Source organism: Lipotes vexillifer, unplaced genomic scaffold (assembly GCF_000442215.2).
Source record: "Lipotes vexillifer unplaced genomic scaffold, Lipotes_vexillifer_v1.1 scaffold317, whole genome shotgun sequence".
Lineage (NCBI taxonomy): Eukaryota > Metazoa > Chordata > Mammalia > Artiodactyla > Lipotidae > Lipotes > Lipotes vexillifer.
Genome location: NW_006782029.1, coordinates 1,666,570 through 1,689,468, shown reverse-complemented (window position 1 = coordinate 1,689,468; position 22,899 = coordinate 1,666,570). Strand labels below are relative to the sequence as shown.

Below are 22,899 nucleotides of genomic sequence, written 5' to 3'. Positions count from 1 at the left end.
GATCCCACATGCCGCGGAGCGGCTGGGCCCGTGAGCCATGGCCGCTGAGCCTGTGCATCCAGAGCCTGTGCTCCACAGAGGGAGAGGCCACAACAGCGAGAGGCCCGCGTACCGCAAAAAAAAAAAAAAAGAAACAATCTGGGTGGGAGGGAAGCGCAAGAGGGAGGGGATATGGGGATATATATACATATAGCTGATTCACTTTGTTGTACAGCAGAAACTAACACAACATTGTAAAGCAATTATACTCCAATAAAGATGTATAAAAAAACAATCTGACCCTCAGAGAAAGAGACATATATGATATCTCTTGTATGGGGAATCTAAACAAGAATGATACAAATGAACTTACTTACAAAACAGAAACAGACTCACAGAATTAGAGACGAACTTATGGTTACCTGGGGGGAAGAGGGAGGGGATGGGATAGTTGGGGCGTTTGGGATTGACATGGACACACTGCTATATTTGGGATGGAGGCCAACAGGAACCTACTGTGTAGCACAGGGAACTCTGCTCAATATTATGTGGCAACCTAGATGGGAGGAGAAGTTTGAGAAAGAATGGATACATGAACGTGTGTGGCTGAATCACTTTGCTGTACACCTGAGGCTAGCACAGCATTGTTAATCAAGTATACTCCAGTATAAAATAAAAAGTTTTTAAAAATAAAAAGAAAATCTCATCCCCTATTTCTGCCTTAAAAGAAAGAAAACAGTCAAGTTTTGATGTTTATTCTCAGACTTAGTGATATTATGATTTCATGTATTTTTATTGTTCATTGGCTGGAATAAAGAGAAGGAAAAAAAAAACCACAATCAGACTCAAATTCTTATTCCACAAGTTCAGCTTGGGTAAAATGACATGGATGTCACTCAGAGTTCACAGCATCATAGACTATTTGAAAGAAGCATTCAAGTTGATGCCCAAAGGCATAGCCTATGAGGAAAATATCCACAAGTGTAGACACATTACAAGTTGTTTCCTTATTTCCTGAGGAAGACAAGAAAAGTATGATCAGATAGATCCTTGCAAGTACTTGAGGATAAATGAAGAAAAAGTGGAGAGTGAGTCTTCCATTTGTGTCCAAGCCTGTGAATCTCATCCTCATCTTCTAAATATTGGAAATACAAACTTGAAGAAAACATTCTTGCAGATGATCTTCAAAAAATATCTCACACAATATTCCATTATCACTTCCCTTGTAGAACCATGAAGAATTTACAAATTCTCTGTAGATTATTATCCTCTCATATCATATCTATCTAATATATGTTGGTATTATTTCTTCTCCTATTATTATTATCATCATGAGTATGGATCGAGCTCCAGAAATGATAGGGACTGGACTAGCTGTCTAGGAAACGGGGTTGGGTAAGATGGTGCCTCTCGCTTTAGGTATTTTACAGACTTCTGGGAGGTATTCTGAGGACACAATAGGTCAGGTCATGTCTTACTATTTGGGCTTCGTCAACAAAAGAGCATAGACTGGGTAGTTTGTAAAGAGCAGAAATGTATTGCTCACAGTTCTAGAGTCTAGAAATCCAAGATCTGGGTGTCCACGTGGTCCAGTTCTGGTGAGAGCCTGCTTCAGGTCTCACACTGCAAAGTTCTCCTTGTTTCATCACAGGGCAGGAGAGGGAGGCATTTATCTCAGACCTCTTCTATAAGGACACTAATTCCATTTGTGAGGCCTCCATCCCCACACCCTAATAAAGTCCCAAAGGGTCTGCCACATGATACAATCACTTTGGGGGTTAGGACTTCTAACTAATAATTTCGTGGGGACTGATATATTCAAACCAGAAAGGTCATTTAAAGCTACATGCTTGGCATCTAGAAGAGAGAATATATTCATGCTGAATAAATAAAGAAGAATGAGAAATTTATCTGGCCAAAAGTTCAGGCCAAGGACTCAGAATCCAAACTCTTGATTTTCGACCTGAAGTAATGCTTTAATTATTATGTGTCAAATTTTGGAAATAAATCAGGAATGGAGCCTACCGTCCCATGGAAGGGAATGAAGATACAGGATGAAAATGATCATTCATCATTCTTTGTGAGGAGTCTCCAAAGAATCTCAGGATATAGGTAGCAATTGTCATATCAGTAAAGATCATATCATATCAGTAAAGAGTAATGTGGCAAATTGTCTGGTTGCTGTGACCTGTGTGAATCAGGGAAAGTTTGAGTTCAGATACGTGGCTCTGTATGTGACACTAGGCTAGTTCTTTTCTATCATGACCTAGTAGAGGACAAATTAGAGACGAGACTATCCTCCTGAGTTTAATATAGTGCTGGGCAAGGGCTGAAAATTGTGCTGCTCTTACAACTTGAATCCCCAGAGCCATATGCACCTTGAAGGAAAGAGAATCCTAGTGGTTTTAGCAACAAACTCAGTAGGCATGACTGATACCAGTAGGAGTAGAGTGGGAATACTAGCCACTGTCTATTATAATCCCAGCAAATATGACCGTGGTAAAGGAAAATAGCTTGGTCATTCGTAACTGCCTTCCAGGGGAAGGAGAACATCTGAGAAACTGCTTTAGTTAAAAGTACCTGTTGCATGATTACACTGGGCCTGTTGCTGAGGATACCACAGAGAATACGACAGAGTCCAGTTGCTACAGAGCTGATTTGCCAAAGATGGTCACATACCTATTATTTATTGAAAGATTGGAATTGGAGAGGGCTGAGGCCACAGAACATCCACTGCAAAATAAAAGAATTCATGATCAGAGTTGAAAGTTAATTCTTTCCATGATACCAATCAATATTTATCCAGTTCTCAATTAATTACAAAGATGGTTTCCTTTTGTTTGAATAGACTTGGATTGGAACCTTTGACAGTCTTTGGGAAATTTGAAATTTAATGCAAAGATACAGAGAAAGATTCAAATTGGTGATTATTGCTAAATCATGCATTCTCACTGGGGATGACACTGCTTCCATGGGTGCAAACATAGTTTTTAGGAGTATGAACAAATCTTGCTATTACAATGGTTTGTGGCACTCCAAAACTCAACCTGATACTACAAAACCTTATTCCTTTGTATTCATTTTTGTCTTTGGAATTTTTTTGTGTGTATCATACATAAGAGAAGTATTGACATTGACTTCAGGGAAGGTAAACACACTGTATACAAATCAGTGTTACGACCTTCGGTGACTTGATGGTTCATTGGAGGACTTTCTTGCCATCATTTTCTTGATCTCAAAGTCATATTGTGAGAGGTGGCCTTTACATACTTACGAGCAGCCATTGGCTGTCTTGTGGATGTTGCTTATGTTGGAGGGTCAGCATGATTTGGGATCGGGAAATTAAATACAAGTCGTAAATTGTATTTGCAAGTAAAACACAAAAAATATGATATTTTATTATTTAATTCTACTAAAGTTGTTCAACACATCCATAATTATGGCAAGTGATAAACAGAAAAAAAATGTTGACAATATCTAGATGAATATCTAGCAGTCAGTGTAATTAAAAATTATTTTCTGATATGAAGCAAAATTAAAACTTAAGTACCTAAAAATAAATATTAAAGAAATAATTTAGTTTTGCTATGATTTTGAGCAGCTTTGAATGATTTTTAAGTATGTCTGTACACTGGTATTATTATAAAGTATCTAAATTTTATTTGAATATATAATTTGATACATTCCTACTTATATAAGTAAATATATTACATTAAAATCACTTTGAAAACTTAGTTATAAAGTTAAATTAAAATTCAATAGCTTTTAATTTAAATTATAGCTTAAAATTTTACATATTCTTAACCCTGCACTGAATAGAAAGAGTAAGATTTTCACTTTCTTTTTCTATATATAAAGTAAAGATACACATGGAGTACAAAAATAGATACACAGTATATCTGTGGTATCAAAATTTCATGCTGGGGGCAATTAGGAAAAAACTATCTAAAAAAGCTCTGTGGGCAGAGGAAAGAGAGGCAATAATGAAAAAAAAAAAGGTTGAGAAATGTTGCCCTAACCCATCTGGAGAGTGCAAAATGAAAAGCAAAAACAGAAGTAGAAAGTAAGAGGGAACATTCAGAAAATGGAAACGAATGGGTTCCCATTTAAGACCCAGGCCTGAAGGAAGGTCTTCAGAGAACCTAGAGAGCAGGGTTCACAGAGTCCCCACCTCAGCCAGGCCGGCAGCATCTGCAGGGTCCCCGATGGCCCCAACCGTGTCCTTACTCCTGGCCCTGGTGCTGCTCAGCTGCAACTCCAACTGCTCTCTGGGCTGCGACCTGCCTCAGACCCACAGCCTGGCTAACACGAGGGCCCTGATGCTCCTGCAACAAATGAGGAGAATCTCCCCCTTCTCCTGCCTGAAGGACAGAAATGACTTTGGATTCCCCCAGGAGGCGTTTGGTGGCAACCAGTTCCAGAAGGCTCAAGCCATGGCTGTCGTCCACGAGATGATCCAGCAGACCTTCCAGCTCTTCAGCACAGAGGGCTCGGCTGCCGCTTGGGATGAGACCCTCCTGGACAAGTTCTGCACTGCACTTTATCAGCAGCTCACTGACCTGCAAGCCTGTCTGATGCAGGAGGCGGGGCTGGAAGGGACTCCCCTGCTGAAGGAGGACTCCATCCTGGCTGTGAGGAAATACTTCCACAGAATCACTGTCTATCTGCAAGAGAAGAAATACAGCCCTTGTGCCTGGGAGATTGTCAGAGCCGAAGTCATGAGATCCTTCTCTTCATCAACAAACTTGCCAGAAAGACTCAGGAGGAAGGAATGACACACACCTGGTTCAACACGGAAATGATTCTCACTAACGAGACCACACTTCCACCTGTGCTGCCATGGCCAAGACGCTCATTTCTGCTCTCATCATGCCCTGAATTGAATTAATTTGTCAAGTGTTTTCAGGAATATTAAGCAACATGATGTTCTACTCTACAGGCACTCGTCCCTCACAGATGCCCATGCTGATCGATCTACTTACTTATCTACTTAAATATTTATTTATCTATTTTAATATTTATTTATTTAACTATTTATAAGATTTAAATTATTTTTATAATATTTTGTGTACCTTAAATTGTGTAATATAATATGTTCTTTATAATTAGTTAATTTTGTCTTGTTTATTAAATTTTTATTATAGAAAACTTCTTGTATTGTTTATTCTTTAAAAAGAAACACCAAGCGTGATTGTGCAACTTGATTAAAGAAATGGATGTCACAATTCATTTACCCATCACATTATATTCAAATTAAAAGTAACAACTGACTTTCTGTAAGCCAGGTTGGATGTTGCTCTCAGGATATAAAGATGAACACAACAAATACAGCTCCTGCCCTCTTGTTTCTTTGATTTTTGAAGGGAAAGAAATCTAAAAATAATAATCATACTTAATGCTATAATGAGAAGAAGGAAAAACAAATGAATTCTCTCACCAGAAGCAAGAGTGGAGAATGTCAGGAAATAAAAATAAAAGCAGTAGATATCCTCTCTAGTTGACTGGAAGACTTTTAAGTGCAAATGTCATTTGTAAGTTGGATATGTCAGTCTATAATTTAAAAGGAATGCTGTAGCTGGAGGTACCTTATCTGGCAAATGAAAGCCGGAAATGGAGGTAGTTGTGTGGGGAGATAGTGAAGAGTGAGAAAAAGACTTAAAATTGATTCGGAGGATCTTTCACCTTTAAAGGGAGGGGAGAGAGGAGCCACAAAGGAAACAGAGGTGGAATGGCCACACATTACAAGGACAATAACAGAGAACAGTGATAAGAGTATTTAAGAAAATAAGGTGCTTAGAAGAAATCAGTGGATTCATGGAAGATGTGGATTGAAACTACATACCACATCAGGAATATAGATGGCATTGGCAACCTTAATGAGATTTGGTTTGGTGGAGTGAATAAGCGGAAACCACAATGGAGTAGGTAGAAGTGTAAATCAGAGAAGTTAGTGACTCTGAGGTAGAGAAGGGAATAGTATGGGATCTGGTAAATAATGTCGGTTAGTTTTTCTGTGCATAGTTTTCCTTTTTACGTAGTATATCTTTTTTCTAAGTGATTTTATGTAATCGATGTACTGGCAAGTCATATTAATGTGTTTAATATTGTATTTATTTTAAATCATGACTTAATTACTTACAATGATAATTTATCTAAGTTAATACTGCTTTGTATATCAGTAAGCTGCTCATCATTTAAAAAAAATCATTAGGCAGGAATAGATAACTAATTCAATCCCTCATCAAAAAATCTAATTACTATTGATAATGTAATGTTTCCTGGAATTATTGGCTTTATTAGTTACATTACTTAACTTTCATCATTGTGACACTGGTTACTACAGCAACTTTACACACATTTCATTTTATATTAGAGCTAGATAAGAAAAGAATTCTTTTATATTACTACTTGGTCATTTTTCCTAATTTTATGAATATCACAATCTTCTGTGGATTCCAAAATAACAAAGATTATACTGAACATAAAGACTGACAGACTTCCTTCAAAAAAGGAAAGTGGGAAACTGTATCAGGCAACCTCTTTCTCGATATTTAAGGTAAAGAAAAAAAAATAGTCAAAAGCGCCTGAAAATATAACATGAACCACGGAAATCTATAGAGCATGAGAGTGTTGTGTATAATTCAGGAGTAAAAACAGATTTAACAATGATAACAGAAATCCAGAATACAAAGCTCAAAAAATCACCCGTAACTCACAATAAAAAATTTTTCATTGAAATTCCATTCTGCTTGTACACGTGTTATGTCGCGAAACCCACTTAATCTAAGCCTCAATTTTTCCATAAATAAAATGGGTTCAAAATATTTATAGATTTTTAATTTTTATTTATTTATTTATTTATTTTGCGGTAAGCGGGCCTCTCACTGTTGTGGCCTCTCCCGTTGCGGAGCAACAGGCTCCGGACCGCGCAGGCTCAGCGGCCATGGCTCACGGGCGCTTACGCTCCGCGGCATGTGGGATCTTCCCGGACCGGGGCACGAACCCGTGTCCCCTGCATCGGCAGGCGGACTCTCAACCACTGCGCCACCAGGGAAGCCCTATAGATTTTTTATGAATACTAAATGAACTCATGTGTTTTAAAGCATTTAGCATCATATATTAGAGTAAGGAATTAAAATATACTAGATATTTTCCTGTTTTCCTTCAGACAGTTCTATATGAGAATATTATATGTCTCTTTCTATAAAATTCTCAGGAACTGTGACCTACTTTTCAGTAACTGACCTCCAAAGGAGGCAGCCTAAAAAAACAGAATTCTGTCATGAATTTTAGAGAAGGTTGAAAAATTGTCATTTCGTTCCTCATTTCAAAGAAGTGTCTTGTTTACATTCAGAGACGAAATGGTGGCTTGTATTGGTATCTGAGAGACGGGAATAAATATTTAGATAAAGGGCAGAAGAACCTGCTATCTATTTAATGGTTCTGGCACCTGGCACATTCCCTCCCTCTCAGCATTCCAGGATACACTCCCATATCACAATATTTCCTTCCCCTCCAAGGTAGAAATACCCACACCATCCTTCTTATTCACTTTTTAACTTTTCACCATGTACACAACTCCCTTCTGCTGTTTTTTCAGCTTAATGGTTTCCTAAAAAGCAGAACAACACAAGTAGAAAGCAAAAGTTAAATAAAACTTCTAGGTTTTGCAGAAACATCTGCAAGAGAGGCTTTCCTTAATTTCAGCTGAGTATGATGTAATAGTAGCTGTAGCTAAAAGGAAACAAAGCAGGATCCAGCTTATGGGTGGGAAGATGAAACTCCTCTCAGGGAAGACAGCCCTCAGGTGGCTAAGTGCAACAAGAGCAGCGACCAAGACTGGAGGACAGGCCTCTGATCTATGCAGAAATCCTACCACTTCCTGGGGATGTCCCTTCATGCTGCAAAAAGGCTTCTTCTTGGCACCAACTAATTCTAATGCTGTCATAAACTTGTTTCTTTACTCTTTGTTACAAAGAGAAAGAGTCTCCAGAGTCTCTGGCTTCAGGCAGGGCATGGACTCTTTGGGATCAGGCAAAGGAACAAAGATGTGTTCCCTGCCTACAGCCCACTATGCAGACCAGAGGCTCCCTTTGAATTACTCCTTCCACGTACAACAAAACAGGCAGAGCTGTCAATCTGGACATGGAATTCAATGATAACCAGGAAAACCTCAGGTTTATAATGCATTAAACAACTGTCAACAATAAAATTTTAGTTTCACAGATTTATTCCAAATATGAGACTTCAACTATTATTAAATAGAAAACTATTCTCACTGCCACTTTGAATAACAATCTTGACATCTATTGTACTCAGTAGTAAAAATTCTGCCTAGGTAGCAAAAGAGAGAAGCTAAGAAGTGTGAATGAATAGTATCTGAGAGCTTAGTGACATTTTTAAAAATTCAAACGTATCAGTTTTGGTATAAGTTGAGAGGAATTTCTGTAATCAATATTTTCATTGAGGTATTTCGCTGGGGAGTATGTGTGAATTGCTAAGGTAGCAGGGAGGGCCTGCAACTGTGTGTGTGTCTCCAATCTTTTCCTGAGGTTACTCACTCAACATTTGGATTTGCTGTTCTCCAACTTGGAGTTGGCCAGGGCCTTAGTAAAACTTCAACAGACTTTTGTCCTTTGCTGTCTTGTTCTCCCCTCTGGAGGAGGGGCAGATGGAAACATTCAGCAGATGGAGAAGGCTTGGAAACATTTGGCTTCCCAGCCTGTATTGGTCAGGGTTTTCCAGAAGCAGAACCAGCAGGAACCAGAGAAAGAGAGATATTGATATTTTAAGGAATTTGCTTAGGTGATTGTAGAGGCTTGGCAAGTCCAAAATCTGCAGGGTAGGCTGCAAGCTGGAAACCCAGGGAAGAGTTGCTGTTCAAGTCCAAAGGCAGTATCTGGCAGAATTCCTTCTTATTCCTGGGAGGGTCAGTTTTTTTCTATTAAGGCCTTCAACTGATTGGATGAGGCCCACCTGTAATATGGAAGGTAATATGCTTTACTTAAAGTCTACTGATTTAAATGTCAAATTCCTATAATCTCATGTAAAACCTACCTTCACAGAAACATCTAGAATAGTGTTTGACCAAGTATCTGGGTACCATGGTCTAGCCAAGTTGACATATAAAATGAGCTATTACATTGTTCCTCCCTAATTCATGTCTTAACACTTTTCAAATATTATTCCTCTTCCATTCTTTGATGGCTGCTTATGTATTTTGTACATTTTACTTAATTTTCCTTATTTTGTTGGTTTCTGGGTGAAGAAATTCTGAAATCAGGCTTCATTCAGCCACTTTGCCAGGCAAGTCTCTGTAGCCATGTCCTGTTTCATCTGAAGTTAAAAATTTGTATATATTAAAAAACAACTAACTTTTTTTTATAGGTTAGCTATTTCTCATGAGCTTACAAGGTTACCGTGGGCCTCCCCTATCCTTTTTAAATCTAATCTTACTGTCAATTCTCCATTCCATCAAGATTTTACTATCACATCTGGTATGAGATGAGATTTTATTTTGATTTCTTCTTAGATTGCTAACTGTCCTAGAACCATTTATTGAAATGTTTTTCCATCATATTAACATCAGGTATATCTTTTATCTTAAATCTAATTAATACTGATAATTCAATTTTAGAATTGAAATTTAATAATCTGTTTACCTAATTTCTCCCTTTATCACACTGTTTTTAGTATTACTACTATAATCTCATTTCATTTTCTAGAAAAGATAGGTATGCTAAGAATTCTTTTATTCTTTAACATTATTTGAATTCTTCCTGATTAAATTTATATTTCCTCCTCAATGTGGAGTATCAGTTTTATGAAAATCACAGGCTCCTGGGGATGCACAGATGACCAAATTGCAATGAGTATAATAGCCTGGGACAATTCCTTCATAAGATGGAAGACTGAAACTGGATCAAGGAAGTTCTCTTCCACAATATCTAAGGTAAAGAATAGGTGGAAACCAGCAAAAAAGAAATAAAATAGTAGGCACCAATAAAAAGAAAACAAGGGAGCAAGACGTTTATTTAATTTTGGGATCAAAGCATATTTTAAAATAATAGAATTCTAAAACATGAAACTTCTTTAATTGCCTATAATATGCAATATAGGGTTCTGTATTGACTCTTGACTCTGTCAGCAATTATGTGGGATCCTAGAAAATTCACCTAACTTCTCTGAGCCTCAGTTTTCTCAAACGTACCATAAGGTGAAAATATTCTAAGAATTATTGTACTAAACTAACACATTTTAAAACACTTAGTAGGCTATTTTCCACAGAGTTAAGGCTTAAATATGGTAACGATTTTCTTATTTTTTCATATAGATATCTATCAGAATAGTGAAGTCTCCCACCTCTTTCTCAACACCTGCAAAAACATGACAGTCTGCAAAATGGAATTTTGTGAAGTGTTCTGGAGAAGACTGAAATATAGTCACACTTCACACCAAAGGTAACTGATTTGTATTTTCAGTTCCAAAATGGCAGCCTGCATAAACATCTGGAAGAGAAGTTAGTTTTCTAAACTGAAGTGAAATATATGTAGTATTAATTTGCAGATTTTGATATCTGGCTCCTTTTGCCCTCCCCTCCTTGCTTTTCTGAATCACATTCTTTTATTTTCATACATACCACAGTTACTTATAGGCATAGCTCAGAGTATCGTAGGTTCAGTTCCAGACCACCACAATAAATCTAGACCTCAATTAGCAAAACTAGAATTTAACATCCACTGAAACATATATTTTTCTCTCTAAAATTACCCTCATCTCCACTAAACACAGCCAAATCAAGACTAATTTGTCTGCAAAACAAGTCTGGTCAATTGATCATATAGGCTCCTCCAAACTGGCTGAGGTAGAACTCCTCAGAAGGAGTCTCAGACTGAATTCCCAACAGGCTTCTCAAGGCCAGGAAAGTCATGCCCAAGGCCTGCCATCAGGCTCTGCCTCAGTGGATTTCTTAGTCCCCAAAATATTGAGATTCTTGCACATGCCAGGAGACAGTCTTTCCCATTCACCTGATAAGTCTGCTCAGAACCCAAGAGTCTCCAATTTCTGGAGGGACCAGGCAGAGAGAAAAGAAAAATGTTTTAATTCTACCCACAGGTGTAGTTTACCAAAATTGCTGTAAATCATAACCAACTTGAGGGGAAGGGCTTCCCTCTATCTGGAAAACACAGATAAATACCAGTAACTTTCCAGACAAAACCCATAAAAATTATAACCATATTCACCAGTTCACTCAGTAACCAATCTTTTTGTTTTCTTTTTATGAAGCCATCAGGTTTTCCATTAGGATACCTTAATTTCTTACCCTGTTCAGCAGTATAATCTGACATTTATCAGAGACCAGTTATTGTCAAAAGGTCCTTCCTATGAATCTTCTTGAAGATGAAGCACTTTTGCAAACGCATCAGAGTACAACAAACACTGTCTATAAATGACAGAAGACTTAAAAAGCCATGGTTAAGCACCTGATTACAATGTAATCCATAAAGAAACTTGGTTACAATAACTAGAATTATAACCGATTATAATCTTAACCCTTAAAAACCTTAATCTCTGGCAAAAACCAAGAAGCAAGTAATTGTGCATTTCCTGATTGGAAACTTACACTTTAGTCTTTCTCTCCTAAGAAGGCAAGGGTAGATAATTTTAGGCCTGCCCAGCAATTAATGTTTCAATATTTTATCCTATTTGAAATGACCCATATAGTCAATGAATTCTCTTCATTTAACTTCGTTTAGTTTCAAGTTACCAAAATCTGGAGAGACTATTTTAGATAGACATTCCCCAAACATAATTTATTTCTACAGAGTTTACCTAAAAGCTCTTCTTTCTCCTTTACTCTTAGAGATTACGTAAGATTAAGTTCCAGAGAGCCCAGGTAGATCATTTACATCTCAAAGGCGTAAGAGAAATACCAATTCCTTCTAGAAAGCTGGCTTAACCAATTACAAAAGGCTCACTTTGATACAACAGCGGAGCCATTAGAGACCATTGTTCTCCATATCTCTTGGCAGCCCCCATTAACCAAGGACAGCCACCACAAACTAGTAGACAGCCACCACACGATTACCCCTGCAACTTTTGGGCCCTGCATGCTAGTGGACAGCCTCTGCAATTTTCCATTACCCTTCCTGTATTTTCCAACATCTCTGTGCTCATGGCAGTTTCCTCGGGCTCCTGGCTGCTCCGCCAATTGTTGGGCTGCACCTCACAGGCCTACAAGTCCTGTGCTTGCCCAGCTTCAAGACTGAAGACCCCAGAGTCAGCAACAGAGACATCAATGATTTAATGGACGGGGGAGCTTACACGTCTGAAGCAAGGTCCTGGAGTGACACCCCACCGTGTGCGGTGCGCAGTGGGCCAGACTTGGTGGCAGTCTTCGATCCTGGGGAGGGAGGTGTTGCAGGAAGGGGGACCCCTTCCAGGGCCTGAGAGTGGGCTCTTATCTAACACTTGTAAGTGAATTGTCCAAGGAGACACACGTGCTGACAAAGCAAGAGACTTTATTGGGGAGGGGTGCTCGGAAGGAGAGCAGCAGGGTAAAGGAACCCAGGAGAACTGCCATGTGGCTCACAGTCTCAGGTTTTCTGGTAACGGGGTTAGTTTCCAGGTTGTCTCTGAGCAATCATTCTGACTCAGGGTCCTTCCTGGTGGCGCGCCCATCATTCAGCCAAGATGGATTCCAGTAAGAAGGATTCTGGGAGGTCGGTAGGACATATGGACTGGCGTTTCCTCTCTCTTTTTGACCTTTCCGGAAATCTTCTGGTTGGTGGTAGCTTGTTAGTTCCACGTTCCTTACCAGGACCTGCTGTGATAACTCATAGGGGTGCTCGGAAGGAGAGCAGCAGGGTAAAGGAACCCAGGAGAACTGCCATGTGGCTCACAGTCTCAGGTTTTCTGGTAACGGGGTTAGTTTCCAGGTTGTCTCTGAGCAATCATTCTGACTCAGGGTCCTTCCTGGTGGCGCGCCCATCATTCAGCCAAGATGGATTCCAGTAAGAAGGATTCTGGGAGGTCGGTAGGACATATGGACTGGCGTTTCCTCTCTCTTTTTGACCTTTCCGGAAATCTTCTGGTTGGTGGTAGCTTGTTAGTTCCACGTTCCTTACCAGGACCTGCTGTTGTAAGATAACTCATGCAAGTGGCTACTATCTTGCCTGGCCAGGGTGGGCAGTTTTGGTCAGTGGTTCCCCTAACAAAGGGAAGATTGCCAGTTCTAGGGGAACTGACATCAGGTGGGCTCATTAGTTACCAGGGAAACCAGTAGAGGGGCACGCCCCTCACCGCCCCTTTGATATGATAACTAACTAGCTGGGGCCTGGTGCAAGTACATAAGAAGGTCAGTCATGTGCATAGGGTGTAGGTGAAGAAGCAGGCACTGGTGGGGCAGGGGATGTACAGAGAGCAAGAGAGCAGCCATCTTGAGTGGCCTGACCACACATACATACATACGTTAATTTAAAAAATACTTTATTGCTATAAACTACTAATGGTCATCTGGGCCTTCAGCAAGTCAGAATTTTTTTGCCGGTGAAGGTTTGAACAATCCTGAAAATTAAGGTGATGTGACACAGAGACATGGAGTATGCAAAAGCTGTTAGAAAATGTCACCGGTAGACTTGTTTGACGTAGGGTTGTCATAAACCATCAATTAGTAAAAAGTGCAATTATCTGTGAAGTGCGACAAAGCAAAGTATGCCTGTACTTCCTCTCCAATGTACAAATTCGAAGTATGCTCCCCTCATTCACTCCTCTTTCACCTGCACCAGCCATTCATACAGCTGTTTCCTGTTCCTTTGTGGTTCTGGCCACCAATTTCCCCTTAAGAGTACAAAGCCACAAATTAAAAGCAAAAGTTGAGTGAAAGTTCTGGACTTTACAGAAACTCCTATATAAGAGGTTATTGTTTTTCTTCTGATGAATATTTTTGGGAATGAGGGGATGTCCTTGTTACAATATTGTAACAGTAGCTGTAGCAAAAATGAACTGGAAAGCAGGATCCATTTTACTCTGGAGGCTATTAAAACACTTATGGAGGAAGAGTGCCACTTACTGGCCAAGATGGGCTAGGACATTGACCAAGTCTGCAGGGCAGGATTCTTTCTGTTCTAGGCAGAAGTCTCTTTTTCCACTAGCATTTTCTTCGGAGCTAAAAGAGGATCTTTCCTGGAAAGAACTGACACCAATAACTTGGCCAAGCCTGGTTCCTTAGCTTTGCATCTTAGAGAGGGAAAATACTCCCAGCTTCAGGCAGGACATGTCTTTGGGCTAAGGCAGCTGTGTGGAGAGAAGGGTCAGAATGTGTTCCTTGCCTCCAGGCTGCTCAGCTGGCCAAGCCTCCTGAATCATTATTCGCTTTACATAGAGTAGGACTCTTGGAGGCTTAGAGCCTGCCATTCTGGGTGTGGAAATGCAAGGGGAATCAGAGGAAATAGCTCCTGTTTGAAGGTGCATTAACTCTTTCTTAAGAGTATGTTGTCAGTTTTTCAAATTCATTCCCAGTATGAGATCATGTTGCTTGACTTTACAGTTGGGAGAAAATTCTCAATGTCCCTTTGAATAATGACTGCACTTGCATCCCTTCCACATTGACTCAGTAGTAAGAGTGAACACAGACATACATAAAGGAATTTCAGAGAATACAATTGTTGCCAACTGACAGCCTGGGGTATGTCTATTTGGGTAGAATTGAGAACTATTAAGGTAATCCAATATTGTAATTGGCAAAGTTAACCAGGAAGTGTGCATGTGTGCATGCATGTGTGTGTGTGTGTGTGTGTGTGTGTGTGTGTGTGTGTGTGTGTGAATTGCTCAGGTAGCAGGGAAGGGCTTCAATTTAGCCTAGATCTCTCAAATCTCTGCTTTAGGTTACAGACTTCATAACCAATTGACCGATGAGAGGGCTCTCTAATTTACATGTTAAATAATTTTTGTCCTTTGTCTTTCTATCTTCCTTCACCACTTTGGGAGCCCATTTCAGGGCAGGACAACATGGACATTTTTTGGACTCACTTGGCTCTGTCTTTGTGGCTGCTTAACATCTTTCAAATACGATGATTCCTTCTATTCTTTGATTGATGCCTTTTTTAGGTTTAACTTACACTTTGCCATTTTGTCAGCAGAAACGTCACTTCTCTTTTTTCACTTTCATGACATTCAGAATTACCTTTGTTTTATTTTTGCCCACAAACAGCTCTCAAGTTTTGCTTTCTAGGAAAGTTGAAATGAGAAACAAAAAAATCTCAAGTCTTGAAAATCATAGAAAATAAGGTGAAACCCCTTTGCCATTCTTTTACTTCCCATTTTATTAACCTCAGGATGAAATGGAAAGTAACTATGGCCAGTAAATCACTATGTAAAAAATAATTTCCTAAATTTTTTTGGTTGTTATTTAAATTTAAAACAAAACATCGTGAATAAGTAAAGGAAACCAGGCTATTTCTCTCTGACATATTCTGGGTCTCACTGCTCTGCATTCTGAGCACGAGGCAGAGATGAACAAACAAATAAGCCCAGTAGAAATACGTAGACTGAATGAACAAATGAAGGTCGCTAGTTTCTGTGACATAAACTTCTAATGAGAGACAGCATCATCACTGGATTCCCTATAGCCAACTCAGAAATTCTGAGCGTAACAAAGTTCAACAGTTTAAAAGAGTTGAACAATAAAAGCTGTACTGGCAAAATAAAAATTGTCTACTAAAGGTGAAACAATTGCAATTGAATAATTCCTCCACCTACTTAGACAAAATAAACTTTTGCTCTCAGCATCTGCAGGCTGCTCATACTTTTGATACCTGGGGACACAGGTAAGGAGAGGAGGAGGTCCCCACTGAGAATGAGGGTCCTTCACACGAACATTCCGGGGACAAGGGTGCGGGTCCTGGAAGATGAATTATTTTGCAAACAAAGAAACAAGCCCCTCCACAGTAGAATTCTGAACTCCTCTGGATGTGGTGAGCCTGCCCTCAGGGAGTGAGCCCCAGAGAGTTTGGGTTGAGGATACTCTGTCATTCCAGGAAAGTGCTACTAGATGTGATAACTACCTTGTGAGTGAGGTGGTGCTGGAAAATACAATTATCTTGGAATTAGAATCTGCATACCTACATTCACCAGAAAAGAACTAGGACTCCTGCTGAGGGTATGGGCCCAGCCTGTGGAGCACTATAGGTCTCCTGTAAGAAAATGGTGGAAAGAAAGGGTGATGTCTAGTATATTAGTCCTGACCTTGTGGCCCCAGTGAAGAATAACCTCAGGAACTTGAATGAATGCATTCTAGAAAGAAGAGAAACACCTGAGAAGCTTGTTCACTAGTAATCATAAGCCTCTGCTCTGAATTAAACAGAAAACAAAACCAGTCTTTGGTTCTAAACAGCTTATTTCCCATGCATGGTCTGGTAATTACTTAACAAAATACAGAAACCTATAGGGGTGAGGGACCCCAATTTCCTATGTATAAAGTAAGGATGGTAAAAATGTAGTCCAGAGTCAAGGACAAATTTTGTTCCTAACACAGAGAAGAGCAATATTTATACATACTGAAATGTGTACAGGGACTTCCCTGGTGACACAGTGGTTAAGAACCCGCCTGCCAATGCAGGGGACACGGGTTCAAGCCCTGGTCCGGGAAGATCCCACATGCCGCGGAGCAACTAAGCCCACGAGCCACAACTACTGAGCCAGCATGCCACAACTACTGAAGCCCACATGCCTAGAGCCCGTGCTCTGCAACAAGAGAAGCTACCGCAGTGAGAAGCCCGTATACTGCAACGAAGAGTAGCCACCTCTCGCTTCAACTAGAGAAAGCCCACGTGCAGCAACGAAGACCCAACACAGACAAAAATAAATAAATGGTACAAAGAAAAAAATAATAAAATGTGTACCTAAGTATGTGCATGAATCTTTACATACCTACATATACTTCAGCCTTTAATTAGTTTCTCATTTAATTGATATCCTTTTGGATGGACACATCCAAAGTTTACTGGGAGACTTAAACTTCTATTGTAAATTAAGAGTTTAGACTGATTATATCTTCTTAGGTCAAAAGAAAATATCTAAATGAAAACACAAATTGGAAGTGAAAGTAGAGAGAAATTTTCAGAAAATGGAAACTGTCTTCCCTATTTTAAAGCCATACTTAGAAAGGATGTTATCAGAGAACCTACCCCCAAGGTTCCCCCAGACGACCGTCTCAGCCAGGCCAGCAGCAGCCTCATTTGCCCCATGGCCTTCGTGCTCTCTCTACTGACCGCCCTGGTGGTGTTCAGCTACGGCCCTGGTGGATCTCTGGGCTGCGACCTGTCTCAGAACCACGTGCGGATTAGCAAGAAGAACTTCATGCTTCTGGGCCAGATGCGGAGAATCTCCCCTCGCTTCTGTCTGAAGGACAGAAAAGACTTCGGTTTCCCCCAGGACGTGGTAGATGGCAGCCAGCTCCTGAAGGCCCAGGCCACCTCTGTCCTCCACGAGATGCTCCAGCAGGTCTTCCGCCTCTTCCACACAGAGCGCTCCTCTGCCGCCTGGGACACCTCCCTCCTGGACAAACTCCGCACTGGACTCCATCAGCAGCTGGAGGACCTGGACGCCTGCTTAGTGCAGGCGATGGGAGATGAAGAAACTACCCTGGGAGTGACGGGCCCTATACTGGCCGTGAAAAGGTACTTCCAGGGAATCCATCTCTACCTGAAAGAGAAGAAATATAGTGACTGTGCCTGGGAAATTGTCAGAGTGGAAATCATGAGATCCCTGTCTTCATCAACCAACTTGCAAGAAAGGTTAAGAATTATGAATGGAGACCTGGGATCACCTTGAAATGATTCTCATTGACTAAGATGCCACATCACCCTTGCACATTCATCTTTGGTCATTTCAAAAGACTTATTTCTGCTTTAGCCACAAAATTTATTGCATTAATTCAGCCATTACTTGTCAGTAGTAATAAGCAAGTATATATAAAAGTATTCAGCTACAGGGGTCATCAGTCCCTAAGCGATGACTGCCCTGATGTTATTTATTTATTGTTTGTTTGTTTATTTATCTATTCCTTCTTGCATCTCTCATATTTATAATGTTTAGAAATTATTTATAAAATTACATTTCATCTGTACATTGTATTAAAATTTTTAAAACATGTTTTTCATTTCATGTTATTAAGTTTGCACTTTGTTTTATTTATTAAATTCTTAACAAGGAAAATTTGAGTTTGTTTACTCTAAATTCAAACACTCATTTGGTAAATGATATTGAAGAATGGATGGTAACATTTACTCTTCATTCCATTCAGATTATACATATAAATTGAGTACCTAAATGACAGAGTGTGTGTAATTGCTATCAAGAAATACAAGAAAATAAAGCACATGCAGTTTTTACTGTGTTGAAACTCTCAGTCTTACAGGGAAGAGGACATAAAACAGTATTATTGTTTATTTTATTTCAAGTATATTAAACACTGCAAAGAGAGGTAAAGGAAAATAATTTTCTCACACTGGAAGTTTTAGGTACAAATGATGCTGGAAAGGAAAAATAATATTATACAGTATATCCTTTCTAAGCTGCCTGGAAGACATATAAGTGCAGAGTCTTATTGACAGCTGGAAATATGGGTCTTGAATCAAAAAAAAAAATGCCAAGGGGGAGGTATTATTTGAAGTTATTGTGTATCTGGTAATGAGGGCATGGGGATGGATGTGGTCACTTATAAATAGAATGGACAATGAGAAGAGGACCTAAACCTAATCCTGCAGACCCTCAGCATTAAAGGTTGAACAGAGGAGAGTCTGCAACAGGCACTAAGGCAGAGTGGCAGTGCAGTTAGAAGGACACAAGGATGAACAGGGGAGAGAAAACTGAAGGGAAGAAGTGTGTTTAAAAGAAGGAGGGGTGCTTGTAGGGCAGGTGAGGACTGAACTATCCCAGCGGACCTGTAAACAAAGGCTACTGTGACCTTAGCAGGATCTGGTTTAGTAGAATTAATGAGACCGAAACTCGATGGGAGCAGGTTGAAAAGCAAACACAAGAAAGAGAATTAGGGGCATTGTGTATAGACAATTACCTTCACAATTTTGTTTGTGAAGTGGAGAAGTGAAATAAGATGGTACACGGAGGAGACTGTGGCTTAACATGCCCATGCACATTTTTCTTCATGTTTTTTGAGAATCATTTTCAAAGAATTGCCACAAAACAGAAGAACATTTTTAATATCTAACTTATTTGATTTAAACAATTGCTTAGATATTTAATACATTGCTTATTTAGCTAAAAATTAATTTAGCATTGTTCTAATTCGTATCACTTTGTAGTGAATTTCAATTGTAACTCATTTGCTTGCTAATTTCTTTTTTCAAGCAACTTTTACAATCAAGCTTCATTTTGTTTTATCTGCCACTTCCTTTAATTTTATATTGGTAATTTACATTATTTATCATTTTATATCTCTAATCATTGACACATACATTTTCTATAAATTATAGTCATATGCTTTTGATGGACACTTGTTTTTAATTTTTCCTGTGTACAAAGACCTGGACAATTCCTTGTATATTTCTCCAAGGGCTGTTTAGGACATAGAACCAAGGCTCTCCCTAGTCACATTCATTCCTCTTTTGAGTTTACATGTATTCAGTGCCCTTTCTTGTCCACCCGTTTTTACATTTAATTCAGTATTTCATTAGCAGTTTTTTTCCTTTTTTGATCTATGAGAATCTAAATTGCTTTCTGTTAGAGTTCAAGACAATTTTTCTAGAACATTTTATTGAAATATTATTTCTTTCCTTATTAACAATAGGTACATCTTTAGCATAAATCTAATTAATTCTGATAATACAACTATTTTTGAGATTTTCTTTGCTTTATTAATATTATTACTGAACTTTACTCATTGCTACACTTGTTTTACTACAGCTACTTTAAAACTCATTTAATACTTCTGGTTGAGGTAGCAAACCAAGGTCAAGAATTCCTTTCAGCTTTTAAATATTATTGCTTGCATTATTTCCTGACTAGTTTTAGAATTGTTCTAAGGTTAAGAGCATTGGCTTAATGAGAATCACAAACATTTGTGGATCCCCAAATGGCTGATTATAACAAAGAAGAGACATCCAATAAAAATGAATGAAAGAAATGGTATCAGAGAATCTTTCTCCCAAAACTTAAGGCTAAGAACAATTACTAAGTAATATATGGGAAAAGTTATAACATTAGCCAGGAAAAAAAGAACAGAGAGCAAAAGAGAGTTTAAGGACTGAATAAATTCAAATTTAAGAAATGATGACAGAAATCCATAGTATGAAACTTAAGGAGTCATACATACCTCACAATATAGGATGTAGTGTTGACCCACCCATTTGGCCAGTTGGTATACATATATACGTATAATTTTACTTTTCATTCATGTTGTTACATTGTTATATTTAATGTGAAAAACTTGTCCTAGCTAGTTCCGTACTATCACCTTGCCCTGAAAATCTCTTGCAGTCATATCCTGTTTAATATTCAGAAGTTATTAACTTGTATGTTCCAAATTATTGGAGAAACAAGAAGCTGGGTTGGCAAAGCAGAGCTAGGGATGACTGAGCCGCTGCCAGCACTGCGCTGCCAGCCAGCCGTGCACAGGTCCTGCCCAGGCTCTGGACTTAGCAGCTCAAGACACACGTGGTCAACTGGGGAAAGGATGAGGGAAGACAGGGTTGCAGCTATGGTGGCCATGAGCTTCTGCAGGGGATCATAGTGCATTGTCAGTGAGAGGTAGCTGAGATTTGCTGGCTGCTGGAGTGAGAGTAGGAACATGGCCACGACTCAACCCTCTCCATCTGCCAAGCCCTCCTCTGCAGAGGTCAAGGTGCTCCTGATATCCAGCAATGCACAGAAATGCAGTAAATAGGGGTAGGTGCAAGCACCAACACTGCCCACATGTCTACATGAAACAAGCTGGGCAAGAACCCAGGAGCTCATTGCATCAATGTTTAGGTGCGTTTAAGTTCTGATTCCACTAGAAGAATAATGCACCAGTCATGTAATGCTCAATTGCTCAATAAACAAAGCATCAAGAACTATGAAATACTTGTAGGAGCCAGCAGCCCCTCAAGAATTTGAACTGCCACTCCCCGCCCCACAACCAGCTGCCCTGGGACCAGGCCCCACCTACCAGGGGGCCAGCAGCCAGCCAACTGGGCCAGGGGCCAGCCACCTACCAATGTGTCCACAGTAGTCAGCCCCACCAAAACAGAAGGGCCCACACAGCCCACAGAGGGGGCACCCTTAGAGCATACAGCCTGGTGATCAGAGGAGAGTGTGCTGCTGGGCCCCCTAGGACATCTCCTGCATAAGATCACTTCTCTAATATCCAGAACTATAGCTGATCTACCTAATATGTAGAAATAAACACAGAGAATTAGGTAAAATGAGGAGACAGAGGAATATATGCCAAACAAAAGAACGAGCCAAAACCTCAGAAAAAGAACTAACTGAAGTGGAGATAAGGAATCTATCCAATAAGAGTTCAAAGTAATGATCATAAAGATGCTCAGCAAACTCAGGAGAAGGACACATCAACACAGTGAGAATTTTAACAAAGGCTTAGAAAACATAAAGAAGAACCAAACAGAGCTGAAGTATACAATAACTGAAATAAAATATACAATAGAAAGAATCAACAGTAGATTAGATGATACAGAGGAATGGATCTGTGAACTGGAACCAAGAGCAGTGGAAATCACCCAAGCTAAACAGAAAAAAGAATTTTAAAAAATGAGGATAGGGCTTCCTTGGTGGCGCACTGGTTGAGAGTCCGCCTGCCGATGCAGGGAACACGGGTTCGTGTCCCGGTCTGGGAAGATCCCACATGCTGCTGGGCATGCACGTCTGGAGCCTGTGCCCCACAACGGGAGAGGCCACAACAGTGAGAGGCCCACATACCGCAAAAAAAAAAAAAAAAAGAGGATAGTTTAAGAGGCCCCACTTACATGATCAACTAATCTATGACAAAAAAATGCAAGAATATTACAATGGGGAAAACACAGTCTCTTTAATAAATGGTTGGGAGAACTACACAGCTATATGTAAAAGAATGAAACAACTATTTCCTCACACTATATACAAAAATAAACTTAAAATGGATTATAGACTTAAGTGTAAGACCTGAAACAATAAAACTCCTAGAAGAAAACATAAGCAGTATGCTCTTTGACACAGCAATATTTTTTTTGGATCCGTCTCCTCAGGCAAGGGAAACAAAAGCAAAAATAAACAAATGGGACTACATCAACCTAAAAAGCTTTTGCACAGTGAAGGAAACTATCAACAAAATGAAAAGGCCATCTGCTGAAGGGGAGAAAATACTTGCAAACAATATATTCAACAGGGGAAAAAATGCAAAATATACAAAGGACATATACAACTTAACGTCAATAAAAAAAACAACCTGATTAAAAATGGGCAGAGGATATGAATAGACATTTTTCTAATGAAAATATATAGATGGCTAACAGACACATGAAAAGATCTTCAACACCATTAATCATCAGGGAAATGCAGTTGAAAAACACAATTAGACACCACCTTACATCTGTCAGAATGGCTATTATTAAAAGGACAACACATAATAAGTGTTGGCGAGGATATTGAGAAAAGGGGACCCTTGTGCACTGTTGATGGGATTGGAAACTGGTGCAGCCACTATGGAAAACAGTCTGGATGTTTTCCAAAACATTAAAAATATAACTGCCATATGATCCAGCAATTTCACTCCTGGGTATTTACCAGAAGGAAAGAAAAACCCTAATTTGGAAAGATATATGCACTTCAATGTTCACTGCAGTATTATTTATAATAGTCAAGATATGGAAGCAACCTAAGTGTCCATTCATATCTGAAAAAAGAAAATATGGTATACACACATGA

General features: G+C 39.4%; 2 protein-coding genes across 2 annotated transcripts; both read left to right on the top strand.

Moving 5' to 3' along the window:
• The first annotated feature begins 4,120 nt into the window (after positions 1–4,120).
• Positions 4,121–4,772, top strand: LOC103090661 (interferon alpha-1-like). Its single transcript, XM_007454941.1, has one exon. The coding sequence runs from the start codon at positions 4,185–4,187 to the stop codon at positions 4,752–4,754; it is 570 nt and encodes a 189-aa protein (XP_007455003.1). The 5' UTR covers positions 4,121–4,184; the 3' UTR covers positions 4,755–4,772.
• Positions 4,773–17,223: 12,451 nt separating this feature from the next.
• LOC103090392 (interferon omega-1-like) lies at positions 17,224–17,811 on the top strand. Its single transcript, XM_007454940.1, has one exon. The coding sequence runs from the start codon at positions 17,224–17,226 to the stop codon at positions 17,809–17,811; it is 588 nt and encodes a 195-aa protein (XP_007455002.1).
• Positions 17,812–22,899: the final 5,088 nt, after the last annotated feature.

Bases quoted from the DNA above. Each gene is read 5' to 3' on its own strand.
- LOC103090661 (XM_007454941.1), top strand. From the start codon at position 4,185: ATGGCCCCAACCGTGTCCTTACTCCTGGCCCTGGTGCTGCTCAGCTGC.
- LOC103090392 (XM_007454940.1), top strand. From the start codon at position 17,224: ATGGCCTTCGTGCTCTCTCTACTGACCGCCCTGGTGGTGTTCAGCTAC.